The sequence below is a fragment of the Bombina bombina genome, chromosome 10 (genome assembly GCF_027579735.1).
Source record: "Bombina bombina isolate aBomBom1 chromosome 10, aBomBom1.pri, whole genome shotgun sequence".
Lineage (NCBI taxonomy): Eukaryota > Metazoa > Chordata > Amphibia > Anura > Bombinatoridae > Bombina > Bombina bombina.
This window is the reverse complement of record NC_069508.1, coordinates 16,738,597-16,755,514: the sequence shown is the minus strand read 5'-3', so window position 1 is coordinate 16,755,514 and position 16,918 is coordinate 16,738,597. Positions and strand designations below refer to the sequence as shown.

General features: G+C 39.3%; 1 protein-coding gene across 1 annotated transcript in view; it reads right to left on the bottom strand.

Annotated features, from left to right (window-relative positions):
* Positions 1 to 6,049: 6,049 nt before the first annotated feature.
* Positions 6,050 to 16,918, bottom strand: part of LOC128641237 (uncharacterized) — a 121,865-nt gene continuing 110,996 nt past the window's right edge. Inside the window, exons 38-40 of the mRNA XM_053693824.1 lie at positions 15,921 to 16,208; positions 14,380 to 14,604; positions 6,050 to 6,441 (exon numbers count right to left, since the gene is read on the bottom strand). Coding sequence (XP_053549799.1) covers positions 6,431 to 6,441; positions 14,380 to 14,604; positions 15,921 to 16,208 — 524 coding nt within the window. The 3' untranslated portion in view covers positions 6,050 to 6,430. The remainder of the gene's footprint in view (positions 6,442 to 14,379; positions 14,605 to 15,920; positions 16,209 to 16,918) is intronic.

The window sequence follows — 16,918 nt, the reverse complement described above, 5'->3', positions numbered from 1 at the left end:
ATGTGGTACAAATGTACTTAACTAAAGAAAGTGTGGGGTAAAATAGCTGAATAGCAGAAAACAGACCACATTGCTGTGCCCCTGGGGATATAGTGTGAGCAAGTCTGTTGCTTAACTATACTGGTGGCTGGCAGGGGAATATTACTTATAGCTGTATGACATACTGGACTTAGAAGAAGCCACAGATATCTGTTAACAAATCAGTACCTTAGCCATGATTTTCTATACACAGAGTCAAGTAGGACTTTGTATACGTTTCTTTAACAATCTGTATATACAGTACACCAGTATGTGATTGTAAAACGATCTGTGTGTATGTGTTTTTACAATATGTATGCGATTGTAAATTTCCCCCATGTCCTGGGCTTGTAAGTGCACTTTTATGTGTAGTAAAAACATGTAATTGCACAATATATTACAAACCAGAGATAAATGTGCAACCATCACTAATTATCCTTACCTTAGTTATAACAGCTCTAAGTGGGTCTTGCTGTATTGATTCTCTGTTCAAGTATAATAGTTAGCTAACCAAGGTAGTTAGGCAAACAAGGATTTGGAGTAACCAAGGGGAAATATAATTATTTTATATTTTTAAGTTAAACCTTTTAGTAAGAATCTCATTCAGTGTACAGCTTGCCACATGTTTGCATCACTGGAGCAGCCACTTCTGGGATTATGTTTGTGGCAAGTGTGAGCATATTGTCTCTTTAGAAACTCGTATTTGAGATCTGGAGGAACGAATTGCTACACTGCATGAAATTCAGACACTTGAAAGGGATAGGACTGAGCTGGTTGTTAATGATTCTAGCAGTGGGAATGGGGATGATTCAGATGAGGAGACTCCAGGATGTAGCTGGGTCACAGAGGGCGAAGTAAAGGTAAGCGGAAGAGACAGGCCAGTTCTGAGCTGGTACACCCCAATAGATTTGCCAGATTAAGTGAAGATGTTGGGGATATCAGTTTGGGGGTGGCAGTGTCAGAGAGGGCTGGTTTGCCTAGTATAGTGAACAGTCCTTTAGTTGTGGAAGAGCAGCATACTATGATGGGCAGTCCTCCAAATATGGTAAAGGGGCATACAAGTCAGGGCCTGAGGCAGATGTTGGTGGTAGGTGACTATTATTAGGAAGGTTGATAGGGTAATTTGTCAGCCTGACCCTTAAAATAGAACAGTTTGCTGTCTTCCAGGGGATCGTGTTAGGCGTATTGATAGATTGTTAGAGGGATGTGGGTCTGATCCTGCAGTCATGGTGCATATTGGTACTAGTGAAGGAATCGGTGGGAGATGGAGAGTCTTAAAAAAAATGACTTCAGGGAGTTAGGTAGCAAGCTTAAAGCAAGGACCTCCAAAGTAATATTTTCTGTATTACCAGTGCCGTGTGCTAACTCAGTAAGGCAGAAGGAGCTAAGGTCTGTTAAGCCATGGTTAAAAACATGGAGTAAAAATGAGGGGTTTGACTTTTAGAGCACTGGACTGACTTTTCACTTGGGTACAATTTGTACAGTAAGGATGGATTGCATCTGAATGACATGGGTGCTGGTGTGTTGGGGGAAAGGATGGTAGTATGCTTAGAGAATCATTTAAACTAGGCAAAGGGGGGGGAGGGTCAGTTAGAACACAAAAGAACAGAGAGATCAGTCTGTGAATATGTCACTCCCTTAATATCTCAAGGAAGGGGTGACTTAAGAAATGTCACATTAGAAAGTATAGGGGAAAGCACACCAAGTAGCAGCAGAAAGCACATGAAAATTAAATGTATGGCAACAAATGCAAGAAGCATGACCGGTAAAATGGGGTAGCTGACGCTCTTAGTTGCAGAAGAGGACTACGATGTTATCAGTATAACTGAAACTTGGTCGGATGATTCACATGACTGGGCAGTTAACTTAGAGGGGTATACTTTATTTAGGAGGGACAGGAATAATAAAAGGGGTGGAGGAATATGCATGTATATTAAACCTACAATAAGGGAAGATATTTATGATACAAGTGACAATGAAGAGACCCTGTGGGTTGAAATAAAGAGTAGGAGGAAAAAAATCCTAAAATATATATATATATATATATATTACTAAGAACATGCTACAAGCCCCCTAACATTAGTGACCTGGAGGAAACTCGGCTACTACTGCAAATAGATAAGGCTGCTAATAACAGTGCTGTAATTATGGGAGATTAACTACCCTGATATAAACTTGGCCACTGTAACTAGTAATTCATCTAAGGGGGGGGGTAGATTTTTTAAATGTTCTTAGGGATAACTTCTTGTCACAATTAATAGAGGAGCCAACTAGGATTAACGCTATATTGGATTTAGTACTATCAAATAATACAGATATAATATCAAACAGAAGTCAAAGAACATTTGGGTAACAGTGATCATAACATGGTCACATTTGAAGTCTCTTCATATGCAGTGTCTTAAAGTTTTAACTAAGACTTTTAACTTCAAAAAAGCAAATTTCAACAATTTAAGGAAATCATTAAATAATATAAGTTGGGACAATGTATTCTCTAATAAAAATACAGAGGATAAATGGATAATATTTAAAACTTTGTTAAATAAATATACATATCAACAAATACCATATGGTTATAAAAATAAATAATCAAAGAAAATAGTACAGACTCAACATACAATATTTATAAGGAATGTAACAATGCATGCAAAAAAAGCAATTGCATTAGCCAAAATTGAAAATGAAAAATGACTTGCAAAGGATTCTAAGTCTAACCCTAAAAGGTTCTTTAAGTTCATAAATAGCAAAAAAATCTAAGAAGGATAATATAGGTACATTAAAATGCGTTGAGGGTAGCATGATGAATAATGACAGGGAGAAGGCTGAGGTACTAAACCAGTTTTAAACTTCAGTATTCACAAGAGAGGAACCATTGGATGATACTTTGGAACAAAATAGAACATGCCAGTCCATACCATTAAATGGGTTATGTTTAGAGGATATTAGGAAAAAACTATAATATTAAGGTAAATAAAACTCCAGGCCCAGATGGAATACACCCAAGGGTGTTAAGGGAACTTAGCACTGTTATAGACAAACCTTTACTCTTAATTTTTCAAGACTCATCCTCAGGCATGGTACCCCAGGATTGGCGTAAAGCTGATGTGGTGCCACTCTTCAAAAAGGGAAGCAGGGATGATCCAGGAAGCTATAGACCAGTTAGTCTGACATCAATAGTGGGGAAGATATTTGAAGGGATTATATTGATGAGCATATTCGTGTAAACAAGATTATGAGTTCTAATCAGCATGGTTTTAGGAGAAATAGATCATGTCAAACTAATCTAATTAGATTCTACAAGGAAGTAAAAATATAGATAAAGGGGAATCAGTTGATGTGATATACTTAGATTTTGCAAAGGTGTTTGATACTGTGCCACATGAGAGATTAATGCACAAAATTAAGGGACTGGGAATAGCTGAAAATGTTAGCTCATGGATAAATAACTGGATAAAAGATAGGGAGCAATGAGTAGTAGTAAATGGATCATACTCAGATTGGACAAAGGCAATCAGTGGAGTCCCACAGGGATCAGTACTGGACCCCGTTCTTTTTAATATTTTTATAAATGACTTGGAGCAAGGATTAAATAGCGACATCTCTATTTTTGCAGATGATACCTAGTTAAGTAAGGTCATTAGGTCAGAGCAGAATGAACTTTCATTACAAAGGGATCTGCAAAAATTAGAAGTATGGGCAGGTAAATGGAAAATGAGATTTAATACGGAGAAATGCAAGGTTCTACATTTTGGAAGTAAAAATAAGCAGGCAACGTATTATTTAAATGGGACAAGACTTGGCCAAACAGAAGAGGAAAGGGATTTGGGAGTAGTAATAGATAACAAGCTAAAGATGGGTGCACAATGCAGGGCAGCAGCTTCAAAGGCTAATAAGATACTAGCATGTATTAAAAGAGGCATTGACTCAAGGGAGGAAAGCATAATTCTGGAGTATGGAGTGCAGTTCTGGGGACCAATCGCAAATAAAGATATTGCAGAACTAGAAAAGGTTCAGAGAAGGGCCACAAAGCTAATAAGGGGATTGGAGAAATTAACCTATGAGGAGAGGCTAGCCAAACTGAGTCTGTTTTCTTTAGAAAAAAGGCGCTTGAGAGGTGACATGATTACTTTATATAAATATATTCAAGGCCTATATTCAGAGATGGCAGAAGCTCTGTTTATTCCTAGAAAATTGATTCTGGCAGAATCTCTGTTTATTCCTAGAAAATTGATTCTGACAAGAGGTCACAATTTAAGGTTGGAGGAAAGGAGATTTAATCTCCTGCAACGGAAACGTTTTTTCACTGTAAGAGCAATAAAATTGTGGAACTCATTACCAAAGGAGGTAGTGAATGCCAATACTCTAGATACATTTAAAAATAGTCTGGATACATTTCTGTATGTAAACAAAATTCATGGATATGATTGATAGTATTAAATGAGTCACCTTTTAGTGGGGTAATTTAAGCTTAACTAGAGCTTTTTGTAAGTATTTTAGATTTGTATAGGTTGAACTCGATGGACTTCAGTCTTTTTTTCAACCTTATCTACTATGTAATACTTTCATAATTGCTTTTGCCCTCTTTTCTGTGATACAAGTGTGAGAGCTGGGTTTTCCCATTTCTATGAGAAGTTCATACCCCAGACATTACAAACCGGAGATAAATGTGCAACCATCACTAATTATCCTTACCTTAGTTATAACAGTGTACCGCCCATTACTAAAATAAAACTTTACATTTATTGCTTAATACTTTTACAGCTAATATCACTTTTTAGAAAGTGTAAAAACATTTATTTTTGGTCTAATCTTTCAGAGCAGCATGTATATTTTTGTGGGGGTTTCAGACGTCTTGGGGCCTTAAAGGGATATGAAACCCACATTGTATTTCATGATTCAGATAGCACAGCAACTTTCTAGTTTACTCCTATTAATTTTTATTCCTTCTCTTGGTATCTTTATTTGAAAAGCAGGAATGTAAGCTTAGGAGCGGGCCCATTTTTGTTCAGCACCTGGGTAGCTCTTGCTGATTGGTAGCTAAACTTTCCAAATCAAGTTTTTCTTGGTATCTTTATGTAATACCGATCTCCTTGTCCATGAGTGCATACTGAGGTAGGCTTGAGAGAGAGCACGTGTCTTTCTCTTGGTATCTTTATGTAATACGTATCTTCTGTCCATGAGTGCATACTGAGGTAGGCTTGAGAGAGAGCACGTGTCTTTCTCTTGGTATCTTTATGTAATACGTATCTTCTGTCCATGAGTGCATACTGAGGTAGGCTTGAGAGAGAGCACGTGTCTTTCTCTTGGTATCTTTATGTAATACGTATCTCCTGTCTATGAGCGCATACTGAGGTAGGCTTGAGAGAGAGCACGTGTCTTTCTCTTGGTATCTTTATGTAATACGTATCTCCTGTCTTTGAGCGCATACTGAGGCTTGAGAGAGCACGTGTCTTTCTCTTGGTATCTTTATGTAATACGTATCTCCTGTCTTTGAGCGCATACTGAGGCTTGAGAGAGAACGTGTCTTTCTCTTGGTATCTTTATGTAATACGTATCTCCTGTCTATGAGCGCATACTGAGGCTTGAGAGAGAATGTGTCTTTCTCTTGGTATCTTTATGTAATACGTATCTCCTGTCTTTGAGCGCATACTGAGGCTTGAGAGAGAACGTGTCTTTCTCTTGGTATCTTTATGTAATACGTATCTCCTGTCTATGAGCGCATACTGAGGCTTGAGAGAGAATGTGTCTTTCTCTTGGTATCTTTATGTAATACGTATCTCCTGTCTATGAGCGCATACTGAGGCTTGAGAGAGAACGTGTCTTTCTCTTGGTATCTTTATGTAATACGTATCTCCTGTCTATGAGCGCATACTGAGGCTTGAGAGAGAACGTGTCTTTCTCTTGGTATCTTTATGTAATACGTATCTCCTGTCTATGAGCACATACTGAGGCTTGAGAGAGGGAGCAATATAAAACAATATAATTTTGACAACTTCAGCAGCTATTTCAAGTGACAAAAAAAAGTCAAAACTGTATAAACCATTTTAATATACTCCAGCAGATCCAATAAAGGTGTAGGACATGTAGAGAATGTTATCTGCAGATAACAGCCATGTTCTACAATCGGACACTTATAAATTTACATTGTAACAGGATCAGTTAGTGCAAACAAATGATTTTATTAAACACCAGCATATTTATGATATTGGTTAAGCTTGCGAGAAAAATATGACTCATAAAATATATACATGTATGTGCTAAAGAACACCTAGCGGTGCAGTCTGTTCATTGTATTCATTATCTTCTCAGGACCAGTGGTGCCTATGTACATTGCAGAGCTGATGAAACACGTTCTGTGTTTATTCACTGCTATGAGCAGCTGGAGATGTTTCTAAATATTTTAGATTTATGGTCAGATATATCCTGTAAGAGAAAGAGACACAGTTATATCCTGCAAAACACACCGTTATATCCTGCAAGAGAGACACGTTTGCAGTTTTCTTTATTAGAGTTCAAAGAAAAATCCAGTGGAAAACTGGTTTATTTTAGCAAATTATTTTATTATGTGTTTAAGCCATGCAAAGGGTTAAAATAAAAAGGATGAGCAAGCATATGTGCGTAACTGACATTCACTGATGTTACCCTCGGCTGAAGCAGAATGGGGTATAAAGGGATAAACCGCAACTGCCCTGCTGCAGAGAAATTAAAAACACTACACTATGATTAGTAGTGAAGAGCAGTTTGTGTGAAATATACATAGGTAGGGTTATCACTTTCCTGTATCCCTTCCCCTGATTTAGGGAGGTTCACACTTATTATCATCATCATAATTTACTTGTATAGCGCCACAAAATTCTGTAGCGCTGGACAAAATTCCTAAATATAAAATTATGTATCAGTGTATCTCTTGCCCATCTTTCACATGATTAAAAGGGCTCCCACAGAAAATGGAAATGTACATTGAAAAAGTTAACTATGGCCAATCAGAGGCAAGATGTAAATAAGCTTGTGCTTTACATTAACTGGACAAACTGTATGGTGCATACGCATGCAGTATTCACTGCAGCCTCTGGGAAGGGTAGAAAAAGCACAATCTATAGATGTAAATAAGCTTGTGCTTTACATTAAAGGGACAGTCTAGTCCAAAATAAACTTTTATGATTCAGATAGAGAATGTAATTTTAAACAATTTTCCAATTTACTTTTATCAGCAATTTTGTTCTCTTGGTATTTTTAGTTGAGAGCAAAACCTAGGAGGTTCATATGATAATTTCTAAGCCCTTGAAGACTGCCTCTTCTCTCAGGGCATTTTGACAGTTTTTCACCACTAGAGGGTGTTAGTTCATGTGTTTCATATAGATAACACTGTGCTCACGCACGTAGAGTTCAGGTGAGCCAGCTCTGATTGGCTAAAATGCAAGTCTGTCAAAAGAAGTGAAATAAGGGGGCAGTTTACAGAGGCTTAGATACAAGATAATCACAGAGGTAAAAAGTATATTAATATAACTGTGTTGGTTGTGCAGAACTATGGAATGGGTAATAAAGGGATTATCTTTTTAAACAATGCTTTACATGAATTAGACAAACTGTATGGTGCATACGCATGTAGTACTCACTGCAGCCTCTGGGAGGGGTAGAAAAACGAAATTTATGCTTACCTGATAAATTTATTTATTTCTTGACACAGTGAGTCCACAGATCATCTAATTACTATTGGGATATTCACCTCCTGGCCAGCAGGAGGCAGCAAAGAGCACCACAGCAAAGCTGTTAAATATCACCTCCCTTTCCTCCAACTCCAGTCATTCGACCGACGTAAAGGAGAGAAAGGAAACAACAAGGTGCAGAGGTTCCTGAGGTTTATAACATAACAAAATAACACTGTCATCAAAAACAGGGCGAGCTGTGGACTCACTGTGTCAAGAAAGAAAGAAATTTATCAGGTAAGCATAAATTTTGTTTTCTTTCTAATGACATGGTGAGTCCACAGATCATCTAATTACTATTGGGAATCAATACCCAAGCTAAAGGACACAGATGATAAGGGAGGGACAAGACAGGGAACCTAAACGGAAGGCACCACTGCTTGAAGAACCTTTCTCCCAAAGGAAGCCTCAGCCAAGGCAAAAGTATCAAACTTATAGAATTTTGAAAAACTTTGTAGATAGGACCAAGTTGCAGCCTTGCAAATCTGTTTCACAGAAGCTTCATTTTTGAATGCCCAGGAAAAGGAAACGGCCCTCGTAGAATGAGCCGTGACCTTCTCAGGAGGCTGCTGTCCAGCAGTTTCATAGGCGAAGCGAATTATTTCTTCAGCCACAAGGAAAGAGAAGTAGCCATAGCTTTTTGCTTCTTACATTTCCCAGAGAAAACTACAAACAGAGCAGAAGACTGACGAAAATCCTTAGCCGCCTGTAAATAAAATTTCAGAGCACGAACCACGTCTAGGTTGTGCAGAAGATGTTCCTTATGAGAAGAAGGAATAGGACATAAAGAAGGAACAATCTCCTGATTAATGTTACGATCTGAAACTACTTTAGGAAGAAAACCGAATTTCGTACGTAAAACAACTTTATCCGAATGAAAAATAAGGTACGGAGACTCATACTGTAAAGCGGAGAGCTCAGAGACTCTACGAGCAGAAGAAATAGCAACAAGAAACAAACCTTCCAAGATAACAACTTAATATCTAAGGAATGCATAGGCTCAAACAGAGCCTGCTGAAGAACCTTAAGTACAAGATTAAGACTCCAGGGAGAAGTAACAAGTTTGAACACAGGCCTGATTCTGACAAAGGCCTGACAGAACGATTGAACATCTGGAACCTCTGCCAGACGTTTATGTAACAAAATAGACAAGGCAGAAATCTGACCCTTCAAGGTACTTGCCGATAAAAACATCCAAACCTTCTTGGAGAAAAGATAAAATCCTAGGAAACCAGAACTCTACTCCAAGAGTAGCCTTTGGATTCACACCAATACAGATATTTTCGCCATATCTTATGGTAAATTTTCCTGTTAACAGGCTTGCAAGCCTGAATCGTGGTCTCAATGACCGAATCCGAAAAACCGCGCTTAGATAAAATTAAGCGTTCAATCTCCAAGCAGTCAGCGTCAGAGAAACTAGATTTGGATGAAGGAAGGGCCCTTGAACTAGGTCTGTATACCAAATCCTGCGAGGCTACGCCGGTGCAATGAGAATCACTGATGCTCTCTCTTGCTTGATCCGAGCAATGACTCAAGAAAGGAGAGTGAACAGAGGAAATAGGTATGCAAGACTGAAGTTCCAAGGAACTGCCAGAGCATCAATCAGAACTGCTTGAGGGTCCCTGGACCTCGACCCGTACCTTGGGAGCTTGACATTCTGACAAGATGCCATGAGATCTAGATCCGGCTGTCCCCATTTGAGAATCAAGTTGGAAAACACTTCCGGATGTAATTCCCATTGTCCCGGGTGAAAGGTCTGTCTGCTCAGAAAATCCGCTTCCCAATTGTCCACTCCTGGAATGTGGATCGCAGATAGACAACAGTTGTGGGTCTCTGCCCAATGAATAATCTTGGACACCTCTTTCATGGCCAAAGAACTCCGAGTTCCACCCTGATGTTTGATGTAAGCCACTGAGGTTATGATGTCCGACTGAAATCTGATAAACCGGGCAGAAGCTGAGGCCAGGCCAGAAGAGCATTGAAGATCGCTCTTAGCTCTAGAATGTTTATGGGGAGAACAGATTCTACCCGAGTCCATATCGCCTGAGCCCTTAGGTTGGGGAGCAGTCTGGGGCCTCTTATCAGGCTTGCATCCGTTGTCACTCACCCAGGTAGGTCTGTGAAAACAGGTTCCCTGGGAAAGATGATCCTGAGACAACCACCAAGGAAGAGAATCTCTTGTCATGTGATCCAAATGAATTCACGGAGACAGCTCCGCATAATACCAGTTCCACTTCCTGAGCATGCATAATTGCAGAGGTCTGAGATGGAAACGAGCAAAAGGAATACTATCCATGGTGGCTACCATCAGACCTATTACTTCCATACACTGAGCCACTGATGACTGAGGAGAGGACTTAAGAGACAGACAAGAATCGAAAATATTGGATTTTCTGACCTCTGTCAGAAATATCTTCATTAGAACTGAATCTATTATGGTTCCCAATAAGACTACCCTTGTAGATGGAATTAAGGAACTCTTTTCCAGATTCACCTTCCAACCGTTTGAACGCAGGAAGGATAAAGGCATCTCCGTGCTAGTTGAAAGGACTGGGCCTGAACCAGAATGTCGTCCAGATAAGGCGCCACTGTAATACCCTGAAACCGGAGCACTGCCAACAGCGATCCCAGAACTTTTGAAAAATTCTGGGAGCTGTAGCAAGTCCGAAGGGAAGAGCCACAAACTGAAAGTGTTTGTGGAGAAAGGCAAATCTCAGAAACTTGTGATGATCCCTGTGGATGGGAACATGAAGGTACGGTTAGATCCCGAACACAACGTAAGAACGCCTCTTTTTATCTGGTCGACAGATAATCTTGAGAGAAGAAATCTGCCCCTGGGGGGAAAGGTCTTTAATTCTAGTTTGTATCCTTGGGACACGATGTCTATCGCCCCAAGGATCCTGAACATCCCGAACCCAAGCCTGAGCGAAAAAGGAAAGTCTGCCCCCCACAAGATCTGGTCCTGGATTGGGGGCAGACCCTTCATGCTGACTTTGATTCATTAGCGGGCTTCTTGGATTGCTTTCTCTTATTCCAAGATTGATTGGGTCTCCAGGCAGGTTTGGACTGTTCCTGTTTTGTAGAGGGAGAAGAAGGTTTACCCTTGAAGTTTCGAAAGGAACAACAATTACTCTGAAGTCCCTTCTGCTTATTTCTCTTATCCTGAGGAAGGAAATGTCCTTTTCCTCCTGTAATGTCAGAAATAATCTCAGCCAAGGCTTGCCAAAACAAGGTCTTACACTTGTAAGGAATAGCCAAAAGCCTAGACTTAGACAACACATCTGCAGACCAAGATTTCAACCATAAATCTCTGCGAGCCAGAATGGCAAAACTAGAAATCTTTGGTCCCAATTTGATAACCTAAAGGGAAGCATCAGAATCTCAAGGGGAGTGTCTGTTTGAATGGAATCAGACAGCGCATCAAACCAGTATGCCGCTGCACTACAAACGGTAGCAATACCCACCGCAGGTAACCCCTGGTGAACATACATTTTCTTAAGAAAACCCTCCGGTTTCTTATCCATAGGATCCTTAAAAGAACAGCTTTCCTCTATGGGAAGAGTAGTTCTCTTAGCTAAAGTTAAAATTGCCCCTTCCACCTTGGGGACCGTTTGCCAAGACTCCTTAATAGAGTCATCAATGAGAAACATCTTAAAAATAGGAGAAGGAGAAAAACCTTTCTCACTTCTGTAACAATAATTTCAGTAGCCCGATCTCATACGGGAAAAAACATTCCAGCATGGAAGGTACATCATAGTACTTGTTAAGTTTGCTAGATTTTTTAGGGTTGACAATGACAGTAGTGTCAGAGTTGTCCAGAGTAGCCAAAACCTCCTTGAGTAGTAAACAGAGGTGCTCTAGCTTAAACCTGATGTATAAAACTTCAGCATCAGAGGGAAGAATTACACTGTCAGAATCTGAGATCTCACCCTCAGATGCTACCGAAGAATCCTCGCCATCAGATCAATGAGAGGGAATATTCGGAATAGCCACGACCGAGTCAGACACCTTACGCACTGATTCTTTAGACTTCCTCTTGCGCTTTCCCTGTAGCATGGGAAAAGCAGACAATGCATCAGAAACTCCAGAAGACATGAGAGAAGCAATGTCTTGCAAGGAGACCCCAGCCGGAGCTTGAGAGGAAGCGCAGGGCACTGAATTAATGGGTACTAAAATTTGGGACACCTGAGGAGAAAAATGCGGCATATTTTGAACATTGTCAGAAGACTGCTGGACAGCATCTGTCTTAGACAATATTGGCTCAAAAAGTCTATCCTTAAAATTTTAAGTTCTCTCAACACATGAGGAACAAAAAGGAATTGGTGGTTCAATATTAGCATTCAAACATAAAGGACATATGTAATCTATAACAGAGTCTTTGTCCATCTTAACAGAATAAATATAAATAATTAAATTATGAACAAATTTAATAAAGAAAAACACATTACTGTCTCTTTAAATTTTAAAAAGAAACTGCTTTATTTTTGATGCAATACAAAAAAGAAACTGCTTTACTTTTTTAATAAAAACAAAAACATTACTGCTTTATTTTTCAAGATATGTGAAATAAAAACGTCTTAATAACACCTCAAACAGCCTCTACACATCAGCTATAGCTTTGCTGAGGTGCCTATCCCGACAGGATAACAAAATAACTGATTCTTAAATTCAAAATGGAGCTGTTTCAGAAATGTCAGGCTAGCGAATAACAGTTTGATTTGAAAAACGTAAAGAAAAAAAAATAAGTGTGCAACAGATACTTTTTTACCTCACACAAGCCCTAATAAAACCACCAAAATGAGCTAAGTTCTCCTCAAGTCCCCAATGCCTGAAAAACTGCCATACATAATCCCCCTTACAACACTAGGAGTAATGTATTAAATATCCCTGTTTGGGAAATAGTAAAGTGCCATGGTTTTTTCTTAAAGCTGCTTAAGAAAATAAATTAGCACTTACCTCAATAAATCTGTCTGGCAGCAAGGCAGCTCACTAGGTTTGAGAGGTCCTTTACCTCACATGGACCTGTGGAAAATAATAATAAGGGTAGCAACTTTTATTTAAATATGAGGGAGGCGCAGTGAGAATTATGTCCCACAAGTTCCCTTTGCTTAAAAGCCACCAATGCTCTACTGAAGACACTGAAATGGACTACAACTACACCCTGGAGTAAAAACAGCACAGACTAGTACTGCAAATAAAATAATAAAATCTTGATTGAAGAATCTTTCCAGCACCTAACTTTACCACTTCCTTAATCTAACATAGGCAAAGAGAATGACTGGGGTTGGAGGGAAGGGAGCTGATATTTAACAGCTTTGCTGTGGTGCTCTTTGCCGCCTCCTGCTTGCCAGGAGGTGAATATGCCAATAGTAATTAGATGATCTGTGGACTCACCGTGTCATTAAGAAAGCACAATCTATAGATGTAAATAAACGTGCCAAAGAAATGTGCTGTAAATTACTTTATTTTATCTGGTTTTTATTTTCCCATTGAAATGGGAGATAACAGTGTGAGTGGTTAAACAGTCAGGCCTAGAGCAGCAATGCAATATTGGGAGCTAGCTGAGCACATCTGGGGAGCTAATGACATCAGGCACATTGGTGTAGTCACCAACCAGCTATCTCCTAGTACCGTATGCTGCTCCTGAACTTACCCATGTAGGAGAAAATAGGAATGTCTCTTAAAGGGACAGTTAAGTCCAAAAAAAACTTTCATGTTTCAAAAAGTGCATGAAATAGGGTAAACTTTCCAATTTACTTTTAGCACCCATTTTGCTTTTTTTTTCTTGGTATTCTTATTTGAAAGCTAAACCTAGGAAGCCTCATATGATAATTTCTAAGCCCTTGAAGGCCGCCTCTTATCACATGCTTTTTTATTTGCTTTTCACAACAAGGGAGAGCTAGTTCATGTCAGCCATATAGATAACATTGTGCTCACGCCCATGGCTTGTGGTAGACACTGCACTAATTGGCTAAAATGCAAGTCAATACATAATAAATAAAATGTCATGTGATCAGGGGGCTTTCAGAAGATGCCTAGATACAAGTGTATTAATATAACAGTGTTGGTTGTGCAAAACTGGGGAATGGGTAATAAAGGGATTATCTATCTTTTTAAACAACACAAATTCTGGTGTTGTGTGTGACCCATGAAAGTTTCATTTTGTTTTCTGTATTTCTTCAGACTCCTAACCAAGCCCCAAAGCTTTAGGAGAATACTGATGTATACCTCCGCCAGTTTGCTCCTGTTAGTGTAAAGGGTCTTTTCATATGCAGGGGGAGTGTCTGCTTTCACTTGGTGTTCCAGTCAACCTAATAAGAAGTGCTAAACTAGGATCTTCTAAGTAAGTTTTTAAAAGGTTTTCACTGGATGTTTAGATCGGTATCTGTGCATATTCTTCTTTATAGTAGTGTCTATAACATGCAGTTATATGAAAATGTGTGTATACTGTCCCTTTAAGGGCTCTAAGGGTCTCCTGTGAGCACTCAAAAGCCTAACCAATTAACCCTTTAATTAATCTTCCACTAAATGTATTTGCACATGTACCCTTCCTGTCAGCACCCAATAGTGTTCTGTGGTCGTCTTCAGCTGTGCAAGGAAAACAAGTTGCTAATCGATAATCATCTATTTGTGCCGCTTCTGGGAGGAAACTGACCTGTAACAACTGTTGGCTCACTCTCTCCTGAAGGATTCACCGCAATGACATACAGAGTAGAGTTGGTCAGGGGGAAGGAGCAGGCCAGCTCTGTAGTTCTGCACACGGTGACATTACCACCAGATTCCACGACTCTGTACTCGTCTGTATTTGTGGTCATCACCCATGAAACAAATATGGTTCCTTCAGACAAGACTGGTGGGTTTACTTGTGGAGTGCAGGGAGCTGAACAAAATAAGCAATAGTAAAGTCAAACAGTGCATTTCTGAAAATGATAGTTTTTTTAACATAGAAATCTCTTTTTGTGTTTTCCTTCACGTAATTTATCTAAAACATTTCTATAAACAGTTATTTTTCCTTGCCAGCCCTCTAACGTGTGTGTTTGTTTTTAATGTGTGATGGTTGACCTGCTTATCCAATTGTCTTCTTAGCCACACGGCTCACTGAAAGTAAAGTATGCTCTCTTTCCTGTCCAAGAAGCCCTGGTTTCCCCATCACTGGCTAAACAGTGCTGTATCTCACTGATAATATAAAGCGGCTGTTATGATCAGGCTTCCTCTAGTGCCCTACATTCACCTTTACACTCTAATCCACTGGTCTTCAGGCCTCCCTAACAGGCTACATTTTGAGGATATCTGAACTGGAGCACAGGTGAAATAATCTGCTTTTTAGTAAACGTGTTTATTTTACCTGCTCTCATCCCAGGTAATCCAGAAAACCTGGCCTGTTGGTGAGGCCTGATGACAGGTTTGAAAACATCTGCTCTCCACTATCCCAACACTTAGGGGCTGCGCTACCAGAGTAGCCTAATAAAAAGCAGTGGGCTTAAAGTGCAGTAAATTGTATTTTTATAATTGAACACACAAAATGCAAAAGAAATAGCATATATATATATATATATATTTTATATACAACCACTTGCAATCTCTCTATAAACTACATTAAAACATATATAAAAATGCTTATGAATAAGAGTCAGTTTTTAATAATCCAAATGCTCCTTGACACTTACATCTAAATCAGAAATGTCCCTTGTCACCAGTATTATAATTCACAATATAACAGGTCTTCTTTCTTACACTGTAATCTTTTACAGTATCCTAAGCTCGATTGTGCTCCGTAGCACAATCTCTCCTCCGCCATCCTCCGTGGTGATCGTTATCCAGTGGTTACAAAGTATTTCCATTTGGATCGTGTGCCGCCTTTGCTTAGACCAATTACAGATTAGCAGTTACGCTGGCTCTCTGTGACATCACCACTCATTTGTATTCAATCAGTGTGCAGTACTACTCAGGGGTGGCAGGCATATTGCCATACAAAAAGTGACAGCTAGGATTGTGAAACGCGTTGAGACAGAGAACCAGACACTCCTGAGCTAAGGTGCAGCAGATTACACATTCACTTTATGTGCAGGAGCAAACAACATCCAGTGCTATTGAGGGTTCAGTACTTCCCCAGTGTTACATAATTATTTTTAAGAAAAACATATTTAGGCTCCTATTTAGAGACATACATTACAGACTAAAAACCTTTCCACATACCTGTGTAACCACCTATCGGATGACTAGCTTTGCTCTCCCCAGCCAGGTTCCTCGCAGTTACTGTGGCATTATAAGAGGAGCTGCACGGCACAGGAATGTAGAAGTCTGTGTATGATGTCCAGTAGGAATTCAGGAAGAACAAGGATTCTGGGTCATTTGCGCTTGCGCCCTGCACAGTTACCATATAATCAGCTCCACACCAACTCCCATTCCACGAAACCTGAACCTCCTGAGGCTTCTTGGTGCGGTGGTAGATTGAGGCTTGCACTTGGTCAGGAGGGCAGGGGACTGGGGAGAACAATCAATTTATTAGAACAATACAGACTTATTTATGCAGTCTCTTGGGAGCTCACACTCCCTTTTGGGTTTAAAATGTTAGTTTCCCATTCATTTTAAACAGTCTCATGATGTGAAAACAGATATAAAGTCCAAAAGTTTCTGGATTTTAAGTGTTACCAAACTTAAAGGGACAGTCTGTTTAAAAAGATAGATAACGCCTTTACTACGCATTCCCTAGCTTTGCACAAGCACCATTGTTATATTAATATACTTTATAACATTTAAACCTCTAAATTTCTGCCTGTTTCTTAGCCCCTACAGACAGCCTCTTATCGCATGCTTTTTTTATTAGCTTTTCACAACAGGAGACTGCTAGTTTATGTGGGCTATACAGATAACATTGTACTCACACCCGTGGAGTTATTTAAGATATAGCACAACACAATACTAAATGCAAGTCAGTAGATAATAAATAAAAAGTCATGTGATCACGGAGCTGTCAGAAGATTCTTAGATACAATGTAATCACAGAGGTAAAAAGTGTATTAATATAACAGTGTTGGTTATGCAAAACTGGGGAATAGGTAATAAAGGGATTATCTATATTTTAAAACAATAAAAATTCTATTGTAGACTGTCCCTTTAAAGGGATAGGAAATCCGCATTTTTTCTTTCATCATTCAGATAGAGCGGTGATTTTAAGCATCTTTCTGATTTAC